This window comes from Orbicella franksi, chromosome 4 (genome assembly GCF_964199315.1).
Source record: "Orbicella franksi chromosome 4, jaOrbFran1.1, whole genome shotgun sequence".
Taxonomy (NCBI): domain Eukaryota; kingdom Metazoa; phylum Cnidaria; class Anthozoa; order Scleractinia; family Merulinidae; genus Orbicella; species Orbicella franksi.
Window position 1 is genome coordinate 24883699 of NC_138148.1, and position 23062 is coordinate 24906760.

At 39.3% G+C, this 23062-nt stretch overlaps 1 protein-coding gene and 1 pseudogene across 1 annotated transcript; both read left to right on the forward strand.

Annotated features, from left to right (window-relative positions):
- Positions 1-5216: 5216 nt before the first annotated feature.
- LOC145484975 (uncharacterized) lies at positions 5217-7107 on the forward strand (annotated as a pseudogene).
- Positions 7108-7114: 7 nt separating this feature from the next.
- On the forward strand, positions 7115-21226 carry LOC145484988 (uncharacterized). The gene is made up of 2 exons (XM_081463626.1): positions 7115-17532; positions 17723-21226. Exon 2 carries the CDS (start codon positions 18890-18892, stop codon positions 20045-20047), a length of 1158 nt encoding a protein of 385 aa, XP_081319752.1. The 5' UTR covers positions 7115-17532; positions 17723-18889; the 3' UTR covers positions 20048-21226.
- The last annotated feature ends 1836 nt before the right edge of the window (positions 21227-23062 follow it).

Below are 23062 nucleotides of genomic sequence, written 5' to 3' on the forward strand. Positions count from 1 at the left end.
ACACCAAGAGGTATTTCCCCTCCTTGCAAGTTCATTCTGGCTGTTAGCTGTATTCTCTCCATTGAAATCCAGTAATCCTTATTTGGAAGTAACCGGAAGAGAATGCTAAAAAAATGGTGGATGTTCAATTCTGGCAAATTCTCTTAGTTTTCTATTTGATTTGCATTGAAATATGAACTTTTCTCAATTGATTCTTTGTAATTTACGTTCTTTCTACAATTTCAGATCATTTCCAAAATTATACCCTGTAGCCTTCCGTTCTCCTTTAAGAGTGTGAGTGAAGACACATGCGTCAGGCCTTCTTTGGAAAGAAGAGGAACCCTCTCTGCCCAACGATTACAAAATGGCAAACAGGAGACTGCAATCCCTGGAGAAGAAGTTTGAGAACTGCCCCGCGACCAGAAAGAGATATGCAAAGTCAATCCAGGACGACATTGAGAAGGGCAACGTGAAGAAATTGAGTGAAGAGGAAGTACAATGTGATAGCAAAGTGACTTGGTACTTACAACACAGATTTGTCATCAACTTGAAGAAACCTGATTGTCTCAGAAGAGTACACAATGCCTCCGTGAAATTCATGGGACAAAGTTTGAACGATAAGATCTACACAGGACCAGATCTTCTCTCGTCTGTTTGTTCTCCTCAGGTTTTGCAAAGGAAGAATTGTAATGGCTGCTGATGTGAAAGAAATGTACCATATACTTCATCTCACTGATTGTGATAAGCCAGCAATAAGATTCTTATGGAGAGACTCTCCGGATGAAGAACCGAGCATGTATCAGTTTGAGAGAACAGTGTTTGGAGAAGTGTCTGTGCCATCCAGAGCAAACTACACTATGAGGCAAAATGCTGACAAGAATAGGGAAGATTTACCTCTGGGTGTGAAAGCAGTCTACAAGCATCTTTACATGGATGATGGCCTACCATCAACAGATTCTCACAAGGAAGCTATTGAAATGCGGAAGCAGATGAGTGAGTTGCTGCACCGTGGAGGTTTCTGCCTACACAAATGGCTGACAAATGACCCAGACATCTTGGCAACCATTCCAGAGCAAGATAGATCTCTGCGATTCCTCGAGCTGAGTGAAGGTAAGTTGCAAAGAGACAGAACTTTGGGCGTCATTTGGGATTCCCAGGAGGACATACTCCAGTTTACCAGACTGAATGGTAATCCAGGCACGACAACGCGGAAGATCTTGAGTCAAGCATTCTCTGTTGCGAATCCGTGAGGACTCCTCCACCCATTCTCAATCAGTAGGATAATCCTTCAGAATCTGAATTGTATGAAGTATGGCTGGGATGACGAGTTAAAAGAAGCTGATCTTCGAGAGTGGCATGAATGGTGCAAGGAAGCAGAAAAGCTTGACCAAGTGAGAATCCCAAGAGCCCTACTTCAAGGACAAAAACCTATCCGATAGACTACGTTTCGTGTATTTTGTGACGCTAGCCAGGATGCTTATGGCGCGTGTGTACCTGAGACAAGTGTTTAGAACGTGCTCTATTACGGGAAAAGGCCGTGTTGCCCCTTGAAAGTCACAGTCTCTCTGCCGACTGGAACTCATGGGAGCTCTAGTTGCTGTGCAATTAACTGAAACACTGGTAGAAGAAATGGCCACAAAGGTAGAGAAGATAACCTTCTGGAGTGACTCTATCACAGTCCTACATTATATCTGCCAGACAAGTTCCCCTTACAAAGCATTTGTTAAGTTTAATCTTTCAACTCTCTCCACAAATAATGTTTTCGATGTATGGAACAGACTGCACTGTCTCCATGATCACTGTTGTTTGTCTAGCTCTCGAGGCCATAATGAGAGATCAAGCTGAACTGTTGAACAAAATCAGAGTTGCAGCAACGGCAGTAGGTATTGACGAAGAGGCCATAAAGAACTGGAAAGTACGAGCTTGTGTGAATACGGTTTGTGACATCTGTACATTTGCCATTCTGTTTTTGGAATCTCAACCTTTTGCTTTGCAGTTTGACACCTCTGTGATTTGCCATGTGGTGATTATACTTTGTTTAGGCTCATTTCTATTGCAAGATATGTTTTAAAGTCTCTAAGTATTGGCTTTCAAGGGACAAAGTTTGAAATATTCTGTGAACAGGTTTTAAAATACTAGGTTGACAACTGAAAACCACAAGCTGGCAGTCATGTTACAGGTCCCTGTAGGTGGTCTATAAGTAGGCGGAAGGAGCTTTTGTTAAGTTTGCCCACAAGCATTCTTTCACTTCCTCTAGCCGCCCTTTTCTTATTTTATCGTGCGCTGTTTTTGCACTGCACCCCAACTGAATGCCTGGAAGAGGCTCCATTTCAAGCTTCACATGCTTCCGTGATGCACTTCAGAGCTTCCTGAAGTCCATAACCAAGCAAACGGCTCAATCAGATATCCAAATTGATGAGCTCAAGAAATTGCTGTTGACTGCAGGCCCACAGCAAATGATAGTATAGCAAGTCACAACGACTAATATCGCAGTTTCTGACAGCAAAATGAACTTGTACTAGACATTCTTAACAAGTTGACAGTGGTTGACATTTAATTCAGTGACATTAAACACGTTACATGTGCATCAACTGGTGAACACCTCTACTAGAAAGAGACATTGGTCCACTCGAGAAATTATTACTTTGGTTGTGGAGTTTCTGTTAATAGTGATCATATACTAAATAGTTATTCAGTTTACATTTAATTCAATGACGTTCAATGTTACTGTTCTCAAGTGCATCAACAGGCAAAGTCCTCTATTACACAGAGACAGTGGTATGTTCAAGAAACTTCCGCTTTGGTAGTTCAGTTTCTCTAAATATTGATCATGCACTAGATATTGTTAATATCACTTGACATTTAATTTGCTGACACGCGAATGGCTTATATACCTTTCATAATGGGCCAATAGGAGCAATGCAAACTCGATCCTAAACCGCAAAAATTAGAATATAAAAAGGTCGCCAAACCGTCTTTACAATGGGAATGGAAATGAGAAAACATCTCTACCTTTCCCTCAAGCTACTTGCAACATGGTCTGTCTTCAAACAACAGCTGAAGAGAATCATGAAGATTGTGTGTTTGCGATGACTCAAACACACAATACCTCCATCCCAGTAATGGTGAAGAGGAACTAGATTCTTCTGAGAAAAGCTAGGGCATGTAACACCGCTGATGCATGGGCAAGGTATTGTGGCATGCGAAATCAGGCCACCAATATGATTACAAGAGCAAAGCATAACTACTTCGAGGCTTCGTTTCAGAATAGCAAAGGGAACTCTAAATCTATTTGGAAGTTAATAAGATCCCTTGGTGGAGACAGACCAACGCGTCAACCCCAAATTTCTTAAAGTCACCGAGGAAAAGATAATTTCAGATTATTTCAATAATTTCGGATTATTTCAATCTCCACTTTACAATTGTTGCAGATAAAGTGAAACAATCCCTCCTGACCGCTAATGGTTGTAATCTTGATAAACTTAAACAGTTTGTTGGTGAAAGGCTACCTTCAGAATCGCAATTCACTATACCTCCAATTACAACTGACATGGCAAAGGTATATTTACTGAAAATTCCAGCTAATAAAGCAACTGGAATTGATGGCATCAGTTGTTCTCTCTTGCACCTAGGCATCACAGAACTTGCGCCTTCAATAGCAAAGCTCATCAACCTATCGCTTTCATCAGGAATGTTTCCTTGTTGTCGGAAAATAGCCAGAGTGACTGCCCTTCATAAAGCTGGTGATATGGATGATATAACCAACTATAGGCCCATTTCAGTACTTCCGGTGCTCTCTAAAATCATTGAACGTCATGTGCATGACCATGTCTGAATATCTAAATGTTCACGACCTCATCTATAAGAACCAGTCTGGATTTAGAAAGCAGTACAGCAGGGAGACAGTGCTTGCTTATATAGTTGATACTCTGCTCTTCAATCTGGACAAAAACCATGTTAATGGTACGGTTCTAGTAGACTGTAAGAAGGCTCTTGACATGGTGGATCATGTGACTTTGCTTAGCAAGCTTGAAGTCTACAAACTAGATAGGAACGCTTTACTTTGGTTCGAGTCATACCTAAGCGATCGAACTCGATATGTATCATTCAAAGGAGAAACGTCGACTGTGAGGAGTATCACAGCAGGTGTGCCACAGGGTTCCATATTGGGTCTCTTACTTTTTGTGCTGTTTATCAATGACTTACCTTTACATGTCCACATGCACTTGGACATGTTTGCCGATGACACCCACCCTCCTCGTTTCTTCCGATTGTGCTAATGTTGAAGAACCTAAGAACACACTCTCCAGTGAGGTCTCCAATGTCAGTGAGTGGGCAACTAACAACTGCCACTTAATTGTTCCAAGACGAAGACAATGCTAATTGATGGACTGCGCTTACGGAAACATTTGAGTAATGAACATCGAAAGCTTGAGATAGAGCTCGAAGGAAGCACATTAGAGCAGGTTGAGAACGTTAAACTGCTAGGCCTTGAACTTGATGAAGAACTCAGTTTCGATATTCATATTGACTCTTTACGTAAGAGGATATCGAAGCGTATTGGTATACTCAACAGAATCAAGGCTTATCTTCCAAGAGCAGAGCGTATACTCTATTATGATTCTTTAATTAAGCCATTAATATTATATTGCAGCATAACATGGACAAGCTGCTGCAGCCACAACAACATAAGATATTCAGACTGCAAAAACGCTGCGCTTGTATTATCCTTGACGGCCAACAACACCATAGCACTGTAGATCTATTTAATACCTTAGGACGGGTACCATATTACAGCGAGACTGATATGAAAAGATGTACAATAGCTCATAAAAGGATTATGGGTACTTGCCCGTTATACCTAAACAATTTAGGGGCTCGATAGGCCCAAAATCGGAAAAAATCGTATTTCTGGAAACCTACACTTTTGGATTGTTTATCCTTTGTACCTTCATGAAAAACCCATTTTCTGCATTTTTACTGCCCTACTAGCATGCTTTTGAGCATTTTCTCAGGATGTTTGGCCCATTTCCATGGAAACGAGAGTTGTTTACGCAGCTTTTTTTTGAACAAAAAGCAGTGATATTTAGTGAAAATTTCAGCTTGAATGCTTCCTGGGGCCTGGGAAGCAGTCTAGCCTTCTTTAGAGGACATTTTAAGTAAACTACATGAAGGAATAATCGTAGAAAACGTGGTTGCTGTTGTTTATGCTTTATTCGTAAAAGTTATCCTCAGAAATGCCTCCAAAAAAGAAATTTAGAAGTGGTAGAAGCAAGACAAGAAAGTTCACTGGGACCATGTATACAAGGAGAAAGGAATTAGAGTCGAAAGAAGCTTCAGCAGATCAGGAATCGGTCGAAAGAAGCGATGAAGTGGACTCTGATGAAACAGACGCGTCGCGCTCAAATGTTAGCGTGCCTGAACCTTCCTCATCTTTTGCATTGCAAGGAAAGGTTCACGGACTTTCCAGCAAGGAGTCTAAACCTGAAAGTAGTGCAAGCGATGTGGATTCAGCTGAAATGGAAGGTTTTCGTTTCGTTGACATGGCAGTCCTTGGCTCAATTTTCCAATTGTTACTCTGCCCCATTTGTAAGAAGAACCACGTGAAGCTGGAAGAAGATAGCGAAAGAAAGATGGGATTTGCTTCGTTGCTATTTGTCAAGTGCCCCGGGAAAAAGTGTGGATTCATAAAAAGATTTTACTCTTCTTCCAGGGTTGGGACTTTGCAGGCATTCAAAGTCAATCGAAGAATTGTTCTAGCATCCAGGAACACTGGTGTTGGGCACCAAGGGCTTGTCAAATTTGCTGGAACTATGAACATGCCTCCTCCCATGAATGAAAATGCCTATAGGGATATTGTTGAAGCTGTGAGGAAAGCTACTCAGACTGTTTGCCAGCAAAGTATGAGAGCTGCTGTTGAAAATGCAAAGAGCTTCTATGAACCAGAGGAGGATGGTGTTTTTGATATTGGAATTTCAGGTGATGGCACCTGAAGAAGAAGGGGCTACTCATCCCTGTATGGAATAGTCACTGCCATATCCACAGTCACTGGCAAAGTAACTGACATCGAAATAATGTCAAAAGACTGCAAGGAGTGCACAGTGTGGAGGAACAAGGAAGGTACACAGGAGTTTGAAGATTGGTGGGAAGGCCACCAACATCGTTGCCAGGCTAATCACCTTGGGTCATCTGCATCAATGGATTCCACTGGCCTTCTTGCCATATTTCAGTGGTCAGTTCAAAGCTATGCAGTGCGTTATACAGAGTTTTTGGGAGACAGGGACAGCAAAGCCCACAAGCTAATTGTAGATGAAGCTGTGTATGGTGAAAAAGAGGTCACCAAGCTCAAGTGTGTTGGGCATGTTCAGAAATGTCTGGGGTCACGCCTTCGCTCGCTAAAAAAGCACGTGGGTCAAGTAAGACTTGAAGACAGAAAACCAATCGGGGGTATTGGAAGGCTGACAAACAACAAAATAGATCAACTACAGGTCTATTATGGCAAGGCCATCCAAAACAACACCCACGACATCCAATCTATCACAAGATCCAGTGATGACCACCCAGACCATGACTTGTGCCCCCTAGAGAAAATTCGTGGTGTGGGTTTCAAAGGGACTTGGCAAAGGAAACAACAGAGTACACACATACACATCCACTGCCTTCTGCTGTTGCCAATGCAATTCATCCAACTTTTGAAGCCCTCAGTGACCAAGACCTCTTACGGCACTGCCTCCACGGTGGCACAGAGAACCACAACGAGGCAATAAATGCGTTCATTTGGCAACGATTGAACACTTCTGTTGCGTTACAACACTTGTTGATTTAGTTAATGTTTGATTTACATTTCTTGGCTGGCCGCTCTAGGTGTTTCGTGATTGTAGATATCATATTTCTTAGCACGTTTCAGTTTATCGGAGTTGCACGTTTAGGAGTCGCTCGTAGTTCAACTTGGAGTATTTAGAGCTGTTTTCTTTGGAGTTCCCACGCCCGGTGCTAGATCAGATGTAAGCCATTTTTTCTATATTTTCCTTTCTTATAGTTTTATTCATTTTCATTTAGCTTGTTTTTCCGTGTTCCTTTTGTGACTCGACAATTGTCTATTCATTTCTATTTTTTACTGTAAGTGATGTATAAAGGAAACTCACTCTGGCTTACCCACAGTCGAGCTTGCTGCTCACCTTGCAGTGTCTCACTTCAAAGATGGGTCAGTCTCCCTCAAATTGGTCCTCAAAGAGCTAGGAATTACGCCAGGGGCTCACTGTAGCCAAGCTTGCAAAAAGCTGGAATATGACAGATTGCATCATGCTCACAGAAAGAGTTCTGATCAGTCCAAGGAACAACAAAAACAAATCAGAAACTGGAAGAAAGGCTACAGTGACCATTTAGAGGCTTTTGAAGGACTTCAATATGAAGCTGGAGCCTTTTAGGACTGAACACAGTGAACATTGCTGATGATCAACTTTAAATGCTATTTTCTCAGATTCCGTTTTTTAAAACATGTTCAGTCACTGTAAACACAATATCTCAAAAACTATTTAAGATAACTCAATGAAACTTTCACATTTGGTTGGCTAGAAATAGATCTGTGCAATGACCAATTATGACTTATTAACATTTTTTCAAAGCCGATATTGCACATTTTCATGTATGTTCTGGGTGAAGGCCTCATTCATGATCAAAACACAATTTCTTTACAATAATTGGTCATTGTATACCTCTGAGAACATAAAAAAAAGTGTGGCAAATTTCAACTTTCCAGCACAAAGCAGAGTAGAGATATTGTGTTTAAGAAAACACCTACTTCTAGGCCCTCGGAAATGGGTGTGGTTATAAAAATGGGTGTGGCTCCTCAGGAATGCAAGGAATGCATCCCAAATGTATGGCAAATGAATCATTGGGACCTGCTTAATACAATGATATAGTTGAATTGACATGATTTTATAAGATAGTGTTGAGAATTGCGTTGTCAAAATGACCATTTTTAGCCTATCGAGCCACCTTAAAACTAAATAACAGCCAGCACAATAGGAATACATGGGGTGCTAATTTTACTGAAAAGATTTAACAGAGCAAAAGAGGGAGGTCGCACGTTTTCTGTAACGACTATAAAATGTTGGAATCACCTCCCCCTTAACCTGCGCGCCTCTTCATCTGTAAATATCCTTAAGAACACTTTGTACAAACATTTTAAATTAAGTCAGCTCAAGAGTAAGATTTTTACTCCTTTTTTAAGTAATAATTTTTAGATTGTGATATTTTAGTGATAATCTTTGATTATTGTTTATAGTAGATTTTTAACTTTTAGTACATTTAAGAGGGCCACAAATTTATTAGTTGATAAACTATTACGTGTCACCCTCGATAAATAAAGTTTTGATTTGATTTGATTTGATTTGACTAGACACAGATAATTACATAGCGCCACCGAAAATGCCAGACTACCGTCCAAATGAAGATGACAAAGAAATGCTTAACACCGATGAAGAAAATGATTCGTAGAACAGCCGTCTACCATCACAACCAAGACCAACCCAGAACCCGCCAAGAGGACACAGGGAAAACCACCTGCCAATGAGCAACAAGCCTAACAGCCCACCAAAATCCAACTTGCCGAAGCAAGGTCAAAAAAGAAAATTCACAGACCACATAACTGTGGAGAACAAAATGGCAAAGACTGAAAACTCTATAAAAGTATTAGAGGAACACCTAACAAATCGGACTTGTCCGAAATCTTTGCGATACATGGCAAAACCAAATGTTGCACAGGATAACATCTTTAAAAAAGAAATAAAGGACATCAAGCTAGATGCTGGACAAAGCCTAGCACATGCCTTAACTCACTTCCACAAACATAAGCTCGACAGCCAGAGAAAGAAACTAAGGGCGTTTTCACAACCTAATGCTCGCAGAAACAAACATGTAAATAGGCAACCTTTCAACGACATGCAATCGGCGAACCACATTGTAAACCAGGACAATGTAAACTTAGCTGATTTGCAGAAACAGATTTCAGATTGAAAAGAAATCGTTTGTTCACATGAACTTAAAAACTCTGCAAATAAACAGGATAAACACTGCCACAGTGTGTTCTCTGACTCTACAAAAGCTGGCCACAAAACCAGCAAGGGTATTTCTAAAAACAAACGGCACAAAAACCATAGAAACACCTCTGGAAAAAGGCGGGCAGTCAAAGAAAGGGAATCAAATGAAATTAGGTGACAACTCTTGCTGGATTTTGAACAATTTGCGAGAAGAATGTGCCCCCAATATATATTTCATGGACAAGTTAAAGAACCACATCCTTTTCATGTCAAATCAAATTGGATGCCTCCGGCTCAACAATCCATCACCCTTGAAAACTATTAAAAAAGTGTCAAAACACAACTTGCTGACATCAGAATCAGTAAGCCCGAAAATAATGTCTGCAATGAGATGGCAGCTTTAAAAGAGCTTAAGAATAACTCTGCCATAAACCTCAAAAAAGCAGACAAAGGAACAACAACAGTCATCATGAATAAATCAAACAAAATACAAGAGGTTGAAGCGCAACTCAAGAACAGAGAGCACTATAAACCTCTAGGAGCACCGATGGTGAAAACCACACAAACAAAGGTAAACCAGATCATTGACAAACTGCATCAGGGCAAACACATCAATAACATGACAAAAAAATTGCTTTCTCAAACCACCAACCTGCCTAGAATTCCTTTCTTACAAATATCCACAAACCTATTCTGGTTGGATGACCAATCACCTCAGGTTGTCACAGCCCAAATGAAAAAATATCCTCTCTTGTGGATACATTGCTACAGCCTATTGCACAAAAACAACAATCCTACATAAAGGATACAACTGATTTCATCAATTTTATAGAAAAAACAAAACTAGGCCAAGACACAATTTTGGTAGCAATGGACATTTCCAGCTTATACACAAATATACCACAAGAGTAGGGAACAGAAATAGTATGCAAAGCATATGAGACGTTCCACAACAAGGATCTTCCAATCCCCACACACTATCTAAAGGAAATGCTTGGTGTAATCCTAACAGAGAACTCATTTGAGTTCAATGGAAAAAATTATCTCCAAACCCATGGTGTCGCTATGGGCACAAAGACAGCAGTGTCTCTTACAAATATATTCATGGCAGAGAATGGAAACATTACATTGATGACAATTTCTCATTTTGGGACTGTAAAAGAAATGAAATGGATCATTTCATTGAACAAGCTAACACATTTCACCCAACAATAAAATTCACAGCCGAAATATTAGAGAATGAAATAACTTTCCCTGATACAGTGGTGTTCAAAGGAGTGAGATTCATAGAAAAATCCATCCTGGACATCAAAACTCACTACATCACCCTGGATAGATCAAAACAAATTTAATTCAACAACACAATACCAAGCCAAAAGAATGGAAACATTACATTGATGATGATTTCTCCCTTTGGGACTGTAAAAGAAACAAAATGGGTCATTTCATTGAACAAGCTAACACATTCCACCCAACAATAAAATTCACGGCCGAAATATTAGAGAACGAAATAACTTTCCCTGATACAGTGGTGTTCAAAGGAGTGAGATTCATAGAAAAATCCATCCTGGACATCAAAACTCATTACAAGCCAACTGAAACCTTTCAATATACTCATTTTACCTTGTGCCACCTTCCAGGGGTAAAAAGAGGCTTTATCAAAGGCGAAGCAATAAGACTGCTTAGAACATACTCTTCAAAAACAACATTTAAAGAGTGCCTTGCAAACTTCAAATGGTGCCTCGAAGCATGCAGGTATCCAAAGAAATATATAGAAAGGTCCCTGTCAAAGGTCATCTTTGACTCAGGACAATCGGCTCTTAAACAGCAAAAACAAAAAAACGGCAGTGACTCTATTGCTTTTTGTCACAACATACCACAAGAGGTAAATCTCTAAAAGGCATGCTTGTAAGAGCAAAACTATAATTTGAAGGCTTTGATAATGTGACGCAACCACAAAAACCACATTAGGAGTCTCTGCAGGCCTGTCTTTGTTTTTCCTTTTTAATATCAGTTGACATTTAATTCGGTGACATTCAATATATTAAATGTTACAGTCCTCACATGCCTTAACTGGTTAGCACCTCTGTTAGATGTCCCAATTATTGCTTTGGTTGTTCAGATTCTGCTAATGTGGATTGTATTCAGTTGACATTTAATTTCATGACAAGTGCATCAACTGCCGAACATTTCTATTAGAGAGAAAACTTTGTCTGCTCAAGAAATAATTGCTTTGCTTGTTCAGTTTCTGCCAATATTGATTATATAGTAGACAATGTTACTCAATTGACATTTCAGAGCTGTTAAATACTGTTACAATTGAAGTTAATAAAAATTGCTGAGTGTCAGACATACAAAACTATTTTCAACTTTGTGCATTTTAAAACAGTTATATCCTATTATCATCTCACTAAAATTAGTTAGGCAATTATATTTCTGTTGGAGGCGTAGTGGCGTCATGGTTAGTGCCCTCACCTCCAGATCGCACAGTTCGAGCCATTGAGTTGTGTTCTTGGCCAACACAATTTATTCTCTCCATGCCTCTCTCTCCCCCCAGGTTTATAAATGGATACCAGCATATTTAATGCAGAGGGGGTAACCCTGCAATGGACTAGCATCTCATCCAGGAGGAGCAAAAATACTCCTAGTCACTTCGTGATACAGAAACCTTAGATGGGCGCTCACCTTATGGGCCTCTAGGCTCATATCCAGACTTACATTTTTGAACATTTTTTTTTAAAGTAAAACATAAAGTGAGTTTTGTTGAGACTGAGACTGCAGATGACCAAGGCAAATTTGTAAGACATGATTTTAAGGCCAGGCTATCAAAACGGACAGTTCATTCAGCCAATTATTTTTATCCAAGGTAGCCACATGCAGTTCTCGACTGCCTATTTTTGAAGCTGTTTAAAACAAAAGTCATGGCAGTAATGGGCTTTCAACAAGCTAGTTTTCAAAAATCTGCACAAGCCGCTGGATGCCACCTTAAGTTTTGAGTAGACACGTTGTGTATAGGGCATTCCAGTGTCCACTCAGTAGTACTGTATCACCCTGCCATGTCACAACAATGTCATTGTGTTGAGCTCATTTAAATTTAAAATGAGCTTAGAAAGTGATCGCAAACATTTAGTTAAACTTTTGGATAACAACTCAAAGAAAGATGTGACAGAATTTGCTGGGAAGCTGGATGATAAATATGCTCATCAGAAGCAGTTTATTCGGAGTCTACCAGTCACTTGAAAAAGATGACATGGCAACAACATCATTGATTCCAGAAGATCTACCACTCCAACCATACCTAACAGCTACAAAAACAACTGGCAATGTAGACTGCTTGTGTAATGCTATGTCGTTGGCTTTGGTGGGTGAAGAAACAGAAAAGTCTTCTTTGTTTGCTCATAGCTCTGGAACGTCTACTGGACATCGACTACTACATTCACCACCCAGTACTTACCTCATTTTCTTCTGCTAATGATCATCACTATCCTGACAGGTTGTTTTCTGTGTGCTTAACTACCAACAGCACCAGTCAGTACAACCAGTACAACCCAAAGTAGAGAAGAGGCAGTCTCATCTGAAGCGTGAATTGCAAACAAGTAGTAGGAATGGAGAGGTTTTTTTTTAATATAGCTGCTCTATAGTGTTTTAGCCAAGTATATCCAAACTGAAACACTTGAATTCATGATCTTATGCACTGTGAAGGAAGTCCAGGAAATGCTTCTTCAGTCTATTCTAAACCACTCTCTTTGTTGTGGTCTAGGGAAGGAAACCTTGACCCAAGATCTGGTGGGTGGAATGTAGCACTCTGATACTCAACAGGAGAAACGGCAAACACGTTTCCAAAGGCAAAGAGAACACTGCAAGAAAGAGTTTCACTCCAGTTGAACACATCAAGAGAAGAGGATGTTTAGAAACATTTGGTTTCCAAAGAGAACCAACTAATTCAAAGAACCACAAAGGCTACGCTCCATGGGTCAATGTCCAACAGAATCGCATAATGTAAAGAAACAAGCCAAGGAAGGGAGCAATTACTAGCATAAAGCGAAAAATTAATCTAAGAATGGATAGAAGAGTTTCCCTGGCTGTCGTTTAATGCTGATACAAATCTGATGTTCTGTGACTTGTGCAGTTCACACCAAAGTTAAGCTGGTAAAACAGACTTTACAAAAGTGTGCTCCAATTTCAAGAAAGAAATTAGTATTTAGGAGCCATATGGCTCCTGGAAAAAGTTAATTTTGTGCCCTGAAATTCCACACCTATACCAAGAGAGACAGGGAGCATTTCACACAATTTGCACAGTTATTGGGAAAACACTTTCAAGATGCTAGCCTAAGGGACATTTGTATTAAGTCTGGAGTGATTGCAGAAGGATGTTTCTGTGGTTCTTGATGGACGCAGGTACAACTGTGCCATCCAATTTCATACACTAATGTATGAAGCCCTTCAGAATTCGCTTGGGAAGGATTTTGGGCATAGTTTGAAAAGTTCCCTGAGAAGATGATGTTCACCCAAGATTTATTCAATAATCTAATGCCATGGTACAATGATTTACGTCAGAGGGGATTTGATAGTGTCATGTCAAGTCAGCTGTTCTCAAAGTTCATTGTGCTTTATGACAACAAATATAGTGAAAGTCAGTCTTGAACCTGTTGACCCCAATACTGAACGAAACTTGCTTTCTTTTGCTTAAGAAAATTCTTGTTAAGTATGTAAACTGAAACACAAGAACCATTCAAATTTTAGATAAACATCTGAACATGTACATGTCATTGTAATCATTACATTTGCTCACAAACTTGACTGAGAGAGCGTATATGAAGTTGCCAAACATCGTGCTTATTGCAGCAATCCTTCCCTAAGAGGAGTAATATTGTATTCACATCGTCATTTTCTTTACTCTCACTATTTTTGTTTTCCCTTTCTATTCATATTGACGCTACCATAACATTATATTACCTTACCATTTAATTTTTTCCTATAGAAATTGTAATGTGTATGCATATGTGTAGTTATGTTTACACAACATTTGTATATCCTGTTAATTTACTCTATGTAGACATTCAATGTATTTACTTGTAGTTTTTCTCTCTGTTTTCGTTTTTCCTTTCCTGTTTTGTTGTTACTGAAAACATGTCATAACTCAATAAAAAACTACTGGACATGCCATTTCTGTGAGAGCATTTAGTGGAATCTATGTTGCTTGTGAGCACTTCGCTTTGATCTTTGACTCTTTTTACCCAAGATGATGGTGTTCCTGGATCCAAATTTGAACGCAAATCAGAGGTTTAAAATTAAGTAGAAAACATGATGAACTTATAAAACTTGTTACCGATTGCATAAATTCTGGAAATTAACAGACTAAAGATCCTGGTGTCAATGAGGGAAAATGGTTTGCTGCAAAGGCCATCAAGGAAGATTGTGAGCTTTGACAAAATTGCAATGCCGTTTCAGTTGCAGAGATTCCATCACCAGGCTGACAAGAGTTTCCTTCACACAACATACTGAATCTCTTCAACTACAGAGACATCCATTAGTGTGCCCTAAAATCAATCCAGAATGTCAATGTCACCAAGGAAAACTATGAAGGACTTGGATATGTGACAGATAAACCGTTCAAACACGAAACAAGGTACATCAATTTGGTATTTGTTCACGACATAATGGACGCGTTGACTGCCAAACATCATTTAGTGAGAGCTCACAATTGACCATCACTGAAAACTGAGCTTCTTCATGTTGTTGCATTATCTGCTAGCAGCAGTGCTGTGATTCATGCTTCCTATGAACCATGTAGGACTTCCTCTTTGGGTCATTGCAGTCATGTGGCCGTTTTGTCTACCATCCCAACCATGTGTAAAATCATGGTTCTGTGGTATCTTTACCATGCACAAGTCAAGATTGTTCTTGGAACGGGGAATAAAAGAGACAAAAATCCTTGGATGTTATCTGATGCTAACTATGCTTCAAAAACTAAAAATGCTGGTTTGCCAGGGATTGACTATGACCCAAGACCAGTGAAATACCGTCTAGTAACACCTGATCATATCACCCACTTTGCTACAAACTTGCAGATAATATTGCAAAACACAAATGGAGCTATACCAATGTGGGAAACTCAACTGCAGACTATCTACAAACACTACAACCTGACATGTGACCAGAGCAGATTGTTTTTGCAGCAAGTAACTATCTTGCTCACAAACCTTAAACTGGAGACTCTCAGGGAAATGCAAGGTACCAGCAGCAGAGTTTGTCACAGGAGTGGTTTTGTGAAAGGTAATTAAAAATAACTGCTTCCAAGTGCCTTCCTGCTTTCAAAGTTGGAAAGCTTGTCATGGACTCTGCCAAATGCAGCTGTGGAAGCATTTAAATTTATTTCAGAGCATTTGAGCTACCCTCTGAAAAATATCAGTTGTGCGACACTCCAATAAGATCCTTACACCACAAGCTGTGCAACCACCCAGAGTTATTAGCAGAATACAACATCATCATTCAGGACCAGTTAAAAAAGAAGAAAGGAACAAAAAGGGGGAAAAAAGAAAAGTTGGCTCATCATGCAGCTTTTAAAAAGGATTGGGGAAACTAAGTAAGTAAAATTACATATGAAGGATTAGTGAAATCTGGTAAACATGAGCATTCACTGAAAGATTGTCCAAAAACTGGCTGGCCAAAATTATGTCCTACACCTTTTCAACATCAGGGCAAACTTTAGAAACAACAGTTGGTCTTACAGCTGATATTGAAAAGGCCTTCTTCACGGTGGGAATTCAAGCTGATCATCTGCTACCTTCAATTCTTTTTTTTTGAAAACCCAAATTGCGAGAGGCCACAGAGTGCCCAGGTTCACATAAGTTGTATTTTGGGTTATGCTCCTCACCTCCAATTTTGGGAGGCACAATTTTACATCACTTGATTGGGTAGTTAGATGAAGAAAGAGCCCTTGCAGTTTACAAGAGATGCAAGGAAATGAATGACAGAAGAGTCTCAGACTCATTAATAATTCATAAAGTTTGGACAACGACATCATGACCATGACAGTATTTGGCTATCTGATCTTCATTAGCATAGATTTTTACGCTATTAATTCTCCATTTTCTCCTTAATTTAGTTCTGATTAAAAAGATATATCATACACTCAGACAGTGTTTGACCACATTTCCAAACACCTCAAAGTTCATCAAAAATTCTCTACTACATATTTTCAACTCTATTCTCTGTGATTGGAAATGTGGTCAAACAAACTCTTTCTTGTTTGATATAATTATTACTTCGATCATTAGTCACAAAAGTCATTAGGTTCTGCATTGTCTCCATAACAAACACCTTGTATTGGTTTGGGAATTTGCCACTGGAAACTTCAGAAATTTTCAATTTTCATTCTTCAAGATCCTCAAACTGAAGTCAGGTTGTACCCATAACTATATTCCTTGACAATAGTCAAGGTGGGGAAGCTGATCAAATCCCTACCAAACCTAACAGCTGTAGCTTTCCATCTAGGCAGCCTCTTCCAAGTTCAGCTTTCAATCACTGCATTAAGGAGGTGCAACTATGGCAGCAAACATTCAGCCAGCGACAGGGTGTTTCAACGGCATGGTCACTGGAAGTCAGTGCAAGCCAAAGGCAGTTATGACGATGACGACCTGGCTCAAAGGCTTGTAGCCTCTCAATTTCTTGACCTATGAGGGGCCATCAATCACACCTTTTCTAATTTGGTGCTAATTTTGTGTCATTTTAAGTTGTGGAAACAAAATATTTTTACAAGTGAATATATGAAAGATCATATTTTTGAACTGCAGGGAAAGATATCAAGACATGTTTCATCATCGCAGTTATAAACACAACTAAAGCAGTTGTGAAATTGAAGCCTGAAAACATTTCAGGCTTAAAGAGGATTTGAGCCCAGGATCTCTGTCATGTCAGTGCAGAGCTCTACCAACTGAAATATCAAGCCAACTGGGAGCTGACCATGTTGTAAGCTTGTAATATACCCGTAGATGGTAAAGAATGCAAGTGAATATATGAAAGATCATATATTTGAACTTCCGAGAAAGATATGAAGACATGATTGATCATCACAGTTATATACACAACTTAGGCAGTTGTGAAATTAAAACCTTCACTTGTATTCTTTACTGGGTTTATCCAGTCGCATTAGTCAGACAATTTGATACGATACTGTCCAAACCTCAACCATTTGCTAACTTAGTAAGCATTTGAGTCTCCGACAATCTTCCTTTCATGTACATTGAAGTTGATTTTGCTGGACCATTTTATGTGAAAGAAAACATCAACAACACGCCAGGCTGACAGGCTCAGGAATATGGCCATTTCAAGCAGCGGCTTTTATATCCAAGATGGCGTCAGGCGCCATTTTTAATTTTTACAAATTTATTTAGATTTTAGGGTTCCCTTTGAATTGTGGGATATCTGTGGGGTCCGTGAACGAAAGCGGAGGCCATTTTGGAAGAGTGAAAATGGATCTTTCTCTAGCGATGTTTTTGAGAAGAATATGGTAAGTACAAGGCGCGGAATTTTGCTTTTTCATCGTGCAATGTGGCATAACCCTTGGGATGATGTACTGAGGCAAAGAAAGAGATTACAACATTTCTAGAGGTTATTTTAAAATTTTAAAACGATGGGTTCCTGTGATAGACATTGTATTTGCATATTGTGTTTGCTGAATGTAGATTCATTGTTTTCAGCTTCTGTAAATTGGTACCGCGTGAGCTGAAAGCTGGAATCTGGCCCTGTTGACCAGTGTTGAAGCAGAACCAGGTTCATCCCTAGCTGGATTAGTACAACTGGGAGAGAGCGTTGCTCGTTGCTTTTGAAAATGCCAAGGAAGGGTAGGAAGAGAGCAAGAAGCTCCAAGACAATAGCAAAGGAAAAGTTTCCAATCAGGGAACTTGCCCGTAGGCAGAAAGTACTCAAAGAGGAATTTATTTCAAACTGCAAAGTCTACTTGACAGAAAGTTCAAAGCTGAAAAAGCTGAAAAGAAAGGCAAGGAAAAGTAAATTTGCTCATATGTATTATGGTGATAAATAACGACTGATTTTTGCGCATTTGTTTGATAAATGGTGACGGTGTTGATTTAATTTATATAGGTGTTTATTATTTTTTACTGAAGATATTAAATTGGGAACTGTAAAAATAAACAACAAAAGTTGTGATCCAAAATGTGCCTCAGCTTTACCGAATTCAGTATCTTTTGTGTTTTTTTCTCAAGATGCAAATTGTTTAAATTTCAGCACAGTCTCATACATTGATGCATGAATTTTCTGACTCAAGTTCTTTTCAGGATTTTGCTATTCTATTTATCTTACGGTAGAAAATCTAGGACTGTGGATTAATTTTAACTATCCGGCAAATCTTTCATAGGTTGAAAGAATCCAGAATGATGTGGAGTTAGTAAAAAAAAGAGTAATCGAGACTGACATCGTAAGAAAAAGAAAACTTCTGAAAAGTTGAAGGTTTCCAACCTCCATATCAGAAGCCAGCTCCGAAGAATATGCAGTTCCTTTTGCAAAAAGGACTTGTCAAAGGCGTACAAGGGAGACCATCGATGCCTGTAATAAAATCCATGATGGTACCAAGAAGAATAAAAGTCCAAGACTGGATGCTTTGTGGTTGACTTTAGTTAAGGAAGCCACACCGTTTCAGTTGGGAAAATACTTTTCCTTATCTAAGAAAGTAATGAAGAAAGTTTTACCTAAGGTGGTAAAAGAAAGTATTCCAACTTTTGAGAATAGCTTTGACAATAAAATTAGAAGCTAAAGAGTATTGTACAGCAAGGGGTTGGTGATAAGTTAATAAAGATGGTGAATTGCTGAGTAAGGAGAAATATAAAAGTATTAGGCTCAATCTTTCCATGAATACTCGCAAAAGTGGCAAGAAACTGGAAAGCTTAAAGTTCATGTCAAGTGTTCGCTTGCCAAAGATCTTGCCCTATGAGAAATTGATAACTTTTGTCAAAAGCATTGATGTTGGAAATGTTAATGATTTCAAAGATTTTTGCTATGATTTAGATGCAGATGAAGTTGTGGAAGGGTCATATAGAGAGCTACAACCATTTCTGTTGCAGCTTGCTGATATGTATGTTTGCTTAGATAAGACCAGTCCACCCCAGTGTCATTTTGGATCTGAACTGTATCTCTTAAGAGTAGCTCTAGGTGCTGATGGGGCCCCCTTCGGCAAAGACGATGAAGCCACTTCTTCGCTTGTATCATTCCTCAATGAAGGTCAGCAAATTGCAAGTGAAACTGACAACTTTATTCTTGCAGGAGCAAATTGTAGTGAATCTCACCTCTCGATGCAGCGCTATGCACGAAAGCTTGTTTCAGATATGGGTGACATAGAGGGTAAGACTTTTTACCTGCCAGTTAGCCAAGCTTCAGCTAAGTTTACTTTTGAGTTAATCCCCTCTGACATGAAGTGGGCCACCACATTTAGTGGAGAACTAGCAAACTCAGCATTTTACTTTTCTCCATTTGGCAATGTTAACAATGACAACAAGTCCATACTTAATGCCAGTTTGGGTCAATCTGAACAATGCCTATGGAAGCCATGGGTGTATGAAGAAAGGCTTCAGGTAGCAACAAAGGTTGAAGCAAAAAGGAAAGAGTTGGGTCAAACAAGACTTGCCGAGTCTACAAAAAGAACTAAGTTGTTGGATTATATAAGAAGTCTAAAGTCCCAGAAAGAAACTACTCCCCTTTTGGGTCCCCTGGTTGACAAGATTTTTGCTGAGCCTCTGCATAATTCAAATAATGCATGTCAGCAATTACATGAGCTTATGCTTGTCCATGCCAATGACAAAAGTAAGCTCGCACCCAATTGTACTAATCCAGTTAGGGATGTACCCGGAAGTGCTTTGGCCTCCCATCTTACCACTTTGAAAGAAATTGGGGCTAGTAGATTGTATAAGAAGGTAAAAAAGTGGTGCTCCCAGGACAGAAGGGATCTCTTTCCTATCGATTCACAGGGAAAGAGACAAAAAAGTTCTGCCCCAATTTTATGTCTATTCTAAAGGCAATTTCGCGTGAGGACGACAGTCCTCAGCAACAGCTCCAAATTTGCATGCTCGCATTCATTGGCCTTCAGCTAAGAGATGCTATCAGCCGGTTTAGTTGTGTCACAATAACTGAGGGTGTCTTGCAGGAAATCAAAGACTCTTGCAAGCAGTATTTCAATGCCTGCTCTCTCCTGTTAGACTCCGTAACACCAACAATTTGGACAATTGGTCATGCAATCCCTTATCACACAGGCCTCCTGTATAGGAAACTTGGCTTAGGGTTAGGCATTAATACTATGCAAGGGAGGGAGGCTAAACACGTGCGCATCAGCCAGTATGCAAAGCATGCAACCTTGTCAACAAGGTGGAACCTTGTTTTTAGACATGATTTCATTACAACTGCTTGGTTAAGGCAATATGACCCTGCAAGTTTTCACTACCACAAGAGCACAGATGTGTATGTTCCTAAAAAGATTGAGCAACCAAATGTTTGCTACTGTGGCTTAGACAAGGAATGCAGTGCTGAAAAATGTTCACTGTGTTCATCTGAGATTTACAAGAGTGTAGAAAGGAGTGCTGAAACAGGGGCTTTAGACCCATATATTTGCAATCTTCTTAGTGTCACAAGCTGGACAGAAAGGTACAATGACAAACCCAACAACAGTTTGGGACATTTACAGTCAAACACCTAACCAATGCCACCAACCAAAAGTCTTTACAAACTTCCTGACCATAAAATAAAAAAAAAAATGGTCAAATTGAGTGCAATTATCTCGAATAAATAGTTCAGATAAATTCTTTATAGAGTTTGAAAAGTGCACTTTTTTTGTTTTTTTGTTTCATTTGCTATAATTTTTCACAAAATTGTGTCAGGATGGCCTTGGTTGGAGTAGCTGCTCTGTTAACAGTTTTGTTGTCGCTAAGTGGAACTATATTGTTGTTAACCTGCTCAAATATTTTGGGGTTGTATTGAAAGTGCTTTGGGTGCATATTTGCCACCAGCAACCCATTTTAAAAGCTCTTGAGTTCAAAAATAATACCTGGATGTTGTTGTAGCACTTGAAATTGATAAGCTTTAGGAAAAGTCTCAAATACGAATACATGTTCTAGATAAGGGGAAAGGGTCACAAACCACTGGTGGCACATATCCCTGTTGGATATTTGGAGAAAGTGCCCCCCCCCCCCCCCCCAACTCTTAATAACAATATTCTGTCTGATTCATTCATCTTGAAATTTTACATAATGAAACTTATCAAAGAGCTGATTATGCTTATGTGCTGTACTTTACATTGTTTCAAAAAGAGTTATTTGAATAAAATAATTTCAAATGTGCATTTATGTGCTGTATTTTACATGGTTTTTAAGAGTTATTTGAATAAAACAATTTCAACTATGTGTTTATGAACTGTACTTTACATGGTTTGAGTTAATTAATTAAACTCAACAAATGATTGATGACAAGGATTGAATACCTAAATAAACAGCCAACAGTTTCTCACATTTAGCTGACATAATTATGGAATGCTCATTATTTCTGCCACTGTTTTTTGCTTATCTCAACAAGGGGTATTGTTATTCTTTATGCTAGGGAGTGCTAAGGAACTCCCAGTCTATTGTAGTGTCCATACCTGAGGCTGATTTTCATAATTTCAGAGTTTCTTGAATATGTAAACTTAGCTGGATAGTCACCAGTGACAATCACCTGGCTAAAGGAACCATCTTTTTCTTTTTTGAGGAAGATATCGTTCTCATGGATTGTTCTTTTTCGATATTTATTTGCCAGTGAGAGAAAGAGACTCTTCATCTTTCCCATGTCCATGATGTGTATTTCATGGACAGCACGTGTGTTCCTGACAACCACACCACCAGCAACGGGAGCTAAAGTGACAACCTTGAAACAATCAAACACCTCCAATGGTAAATTCCATGAGAAATTGACAGTCCATGGCCAGGAAGCACGCGTTTTTCACTTCATTTTTCTCAGCATTCTGATGTGCCAAAAAGCAACAATCCTTGCCAACATTCTTGCAGGTTGAGCTAAAAGAAATTTGAAAGCCCTTTCACTGTCCAACGTGTGTTTCTTGATAACTGCTCTACACAACACTAAAAGCTTGCCCCCAATTTCTGTTGCTAAAGCTTTGTCTTCACTAGAATTCTTGTAATCATTCACAGCTTCGTGGAGTTTTACTAATAGGGCCACCATATTGAAAGCACCATTTGTATAGAGATCACTGACTAGTTTCTTACGGGCTCACTGTTATTGAAATGGTGCGATTTGGCACGCTGCCAGCCTGGCATGAAAGAATGGATTAAATTTTTTTGTGTTTATTCGCATGCACCTCAACCCTTCCAGTGCACTTGGATTTGAAATGTAGACTTGGAGTCTAAGATTTCCAGTTCACTTTCGCATGATTTGTCAGTGAGACAAACACTAGGGACACTGGGACAAACACTAGGTTAAGTTACAATGAGGCAGTCAGCCATGTCCACTATTACTACACTTTGCAGAGAGAAGCCTCATTAAAAGTCAAGGGTATCAAGGGCCCAACTTCCCAGACCCAGGGAACATGGAACACTGTCACCTTCTATGTCAACTTCTTCCCTTAATTTCTCCGCATCAAGTTGTTCATTAGCAAAGACATGGACCCAAACCTCATAAAAGTCAACCCACATCAACTAATGGCTCCTTTTAAGACCTTCTCAGAGATGTTGTCTGTAGAAAATCAAATGTGTAAGTGAAACCTTTGCAGAGCAGCAAAAAAAATGAGACTTGTAGCCTCTATATTTCATCTCCTTGGAGGGGCCTTTTATAACTTGTGTTAATTTCATGTCATTTTTAGTTGTGGAAACAAAATATTTTGGTTATTTCTGACAAATGAACATGTGAATGAGGCCAAAATAACTATTTTGTGACATACACAGTGGTAGTGATACAGGGGTATATGCACGTGGCGGTTGTTTAGACCTCAGAACCAATAATGGTCTCTCTTAGTTAAATGTATTTTTTTTTTCTTTGTGCAGTTTTTTCAG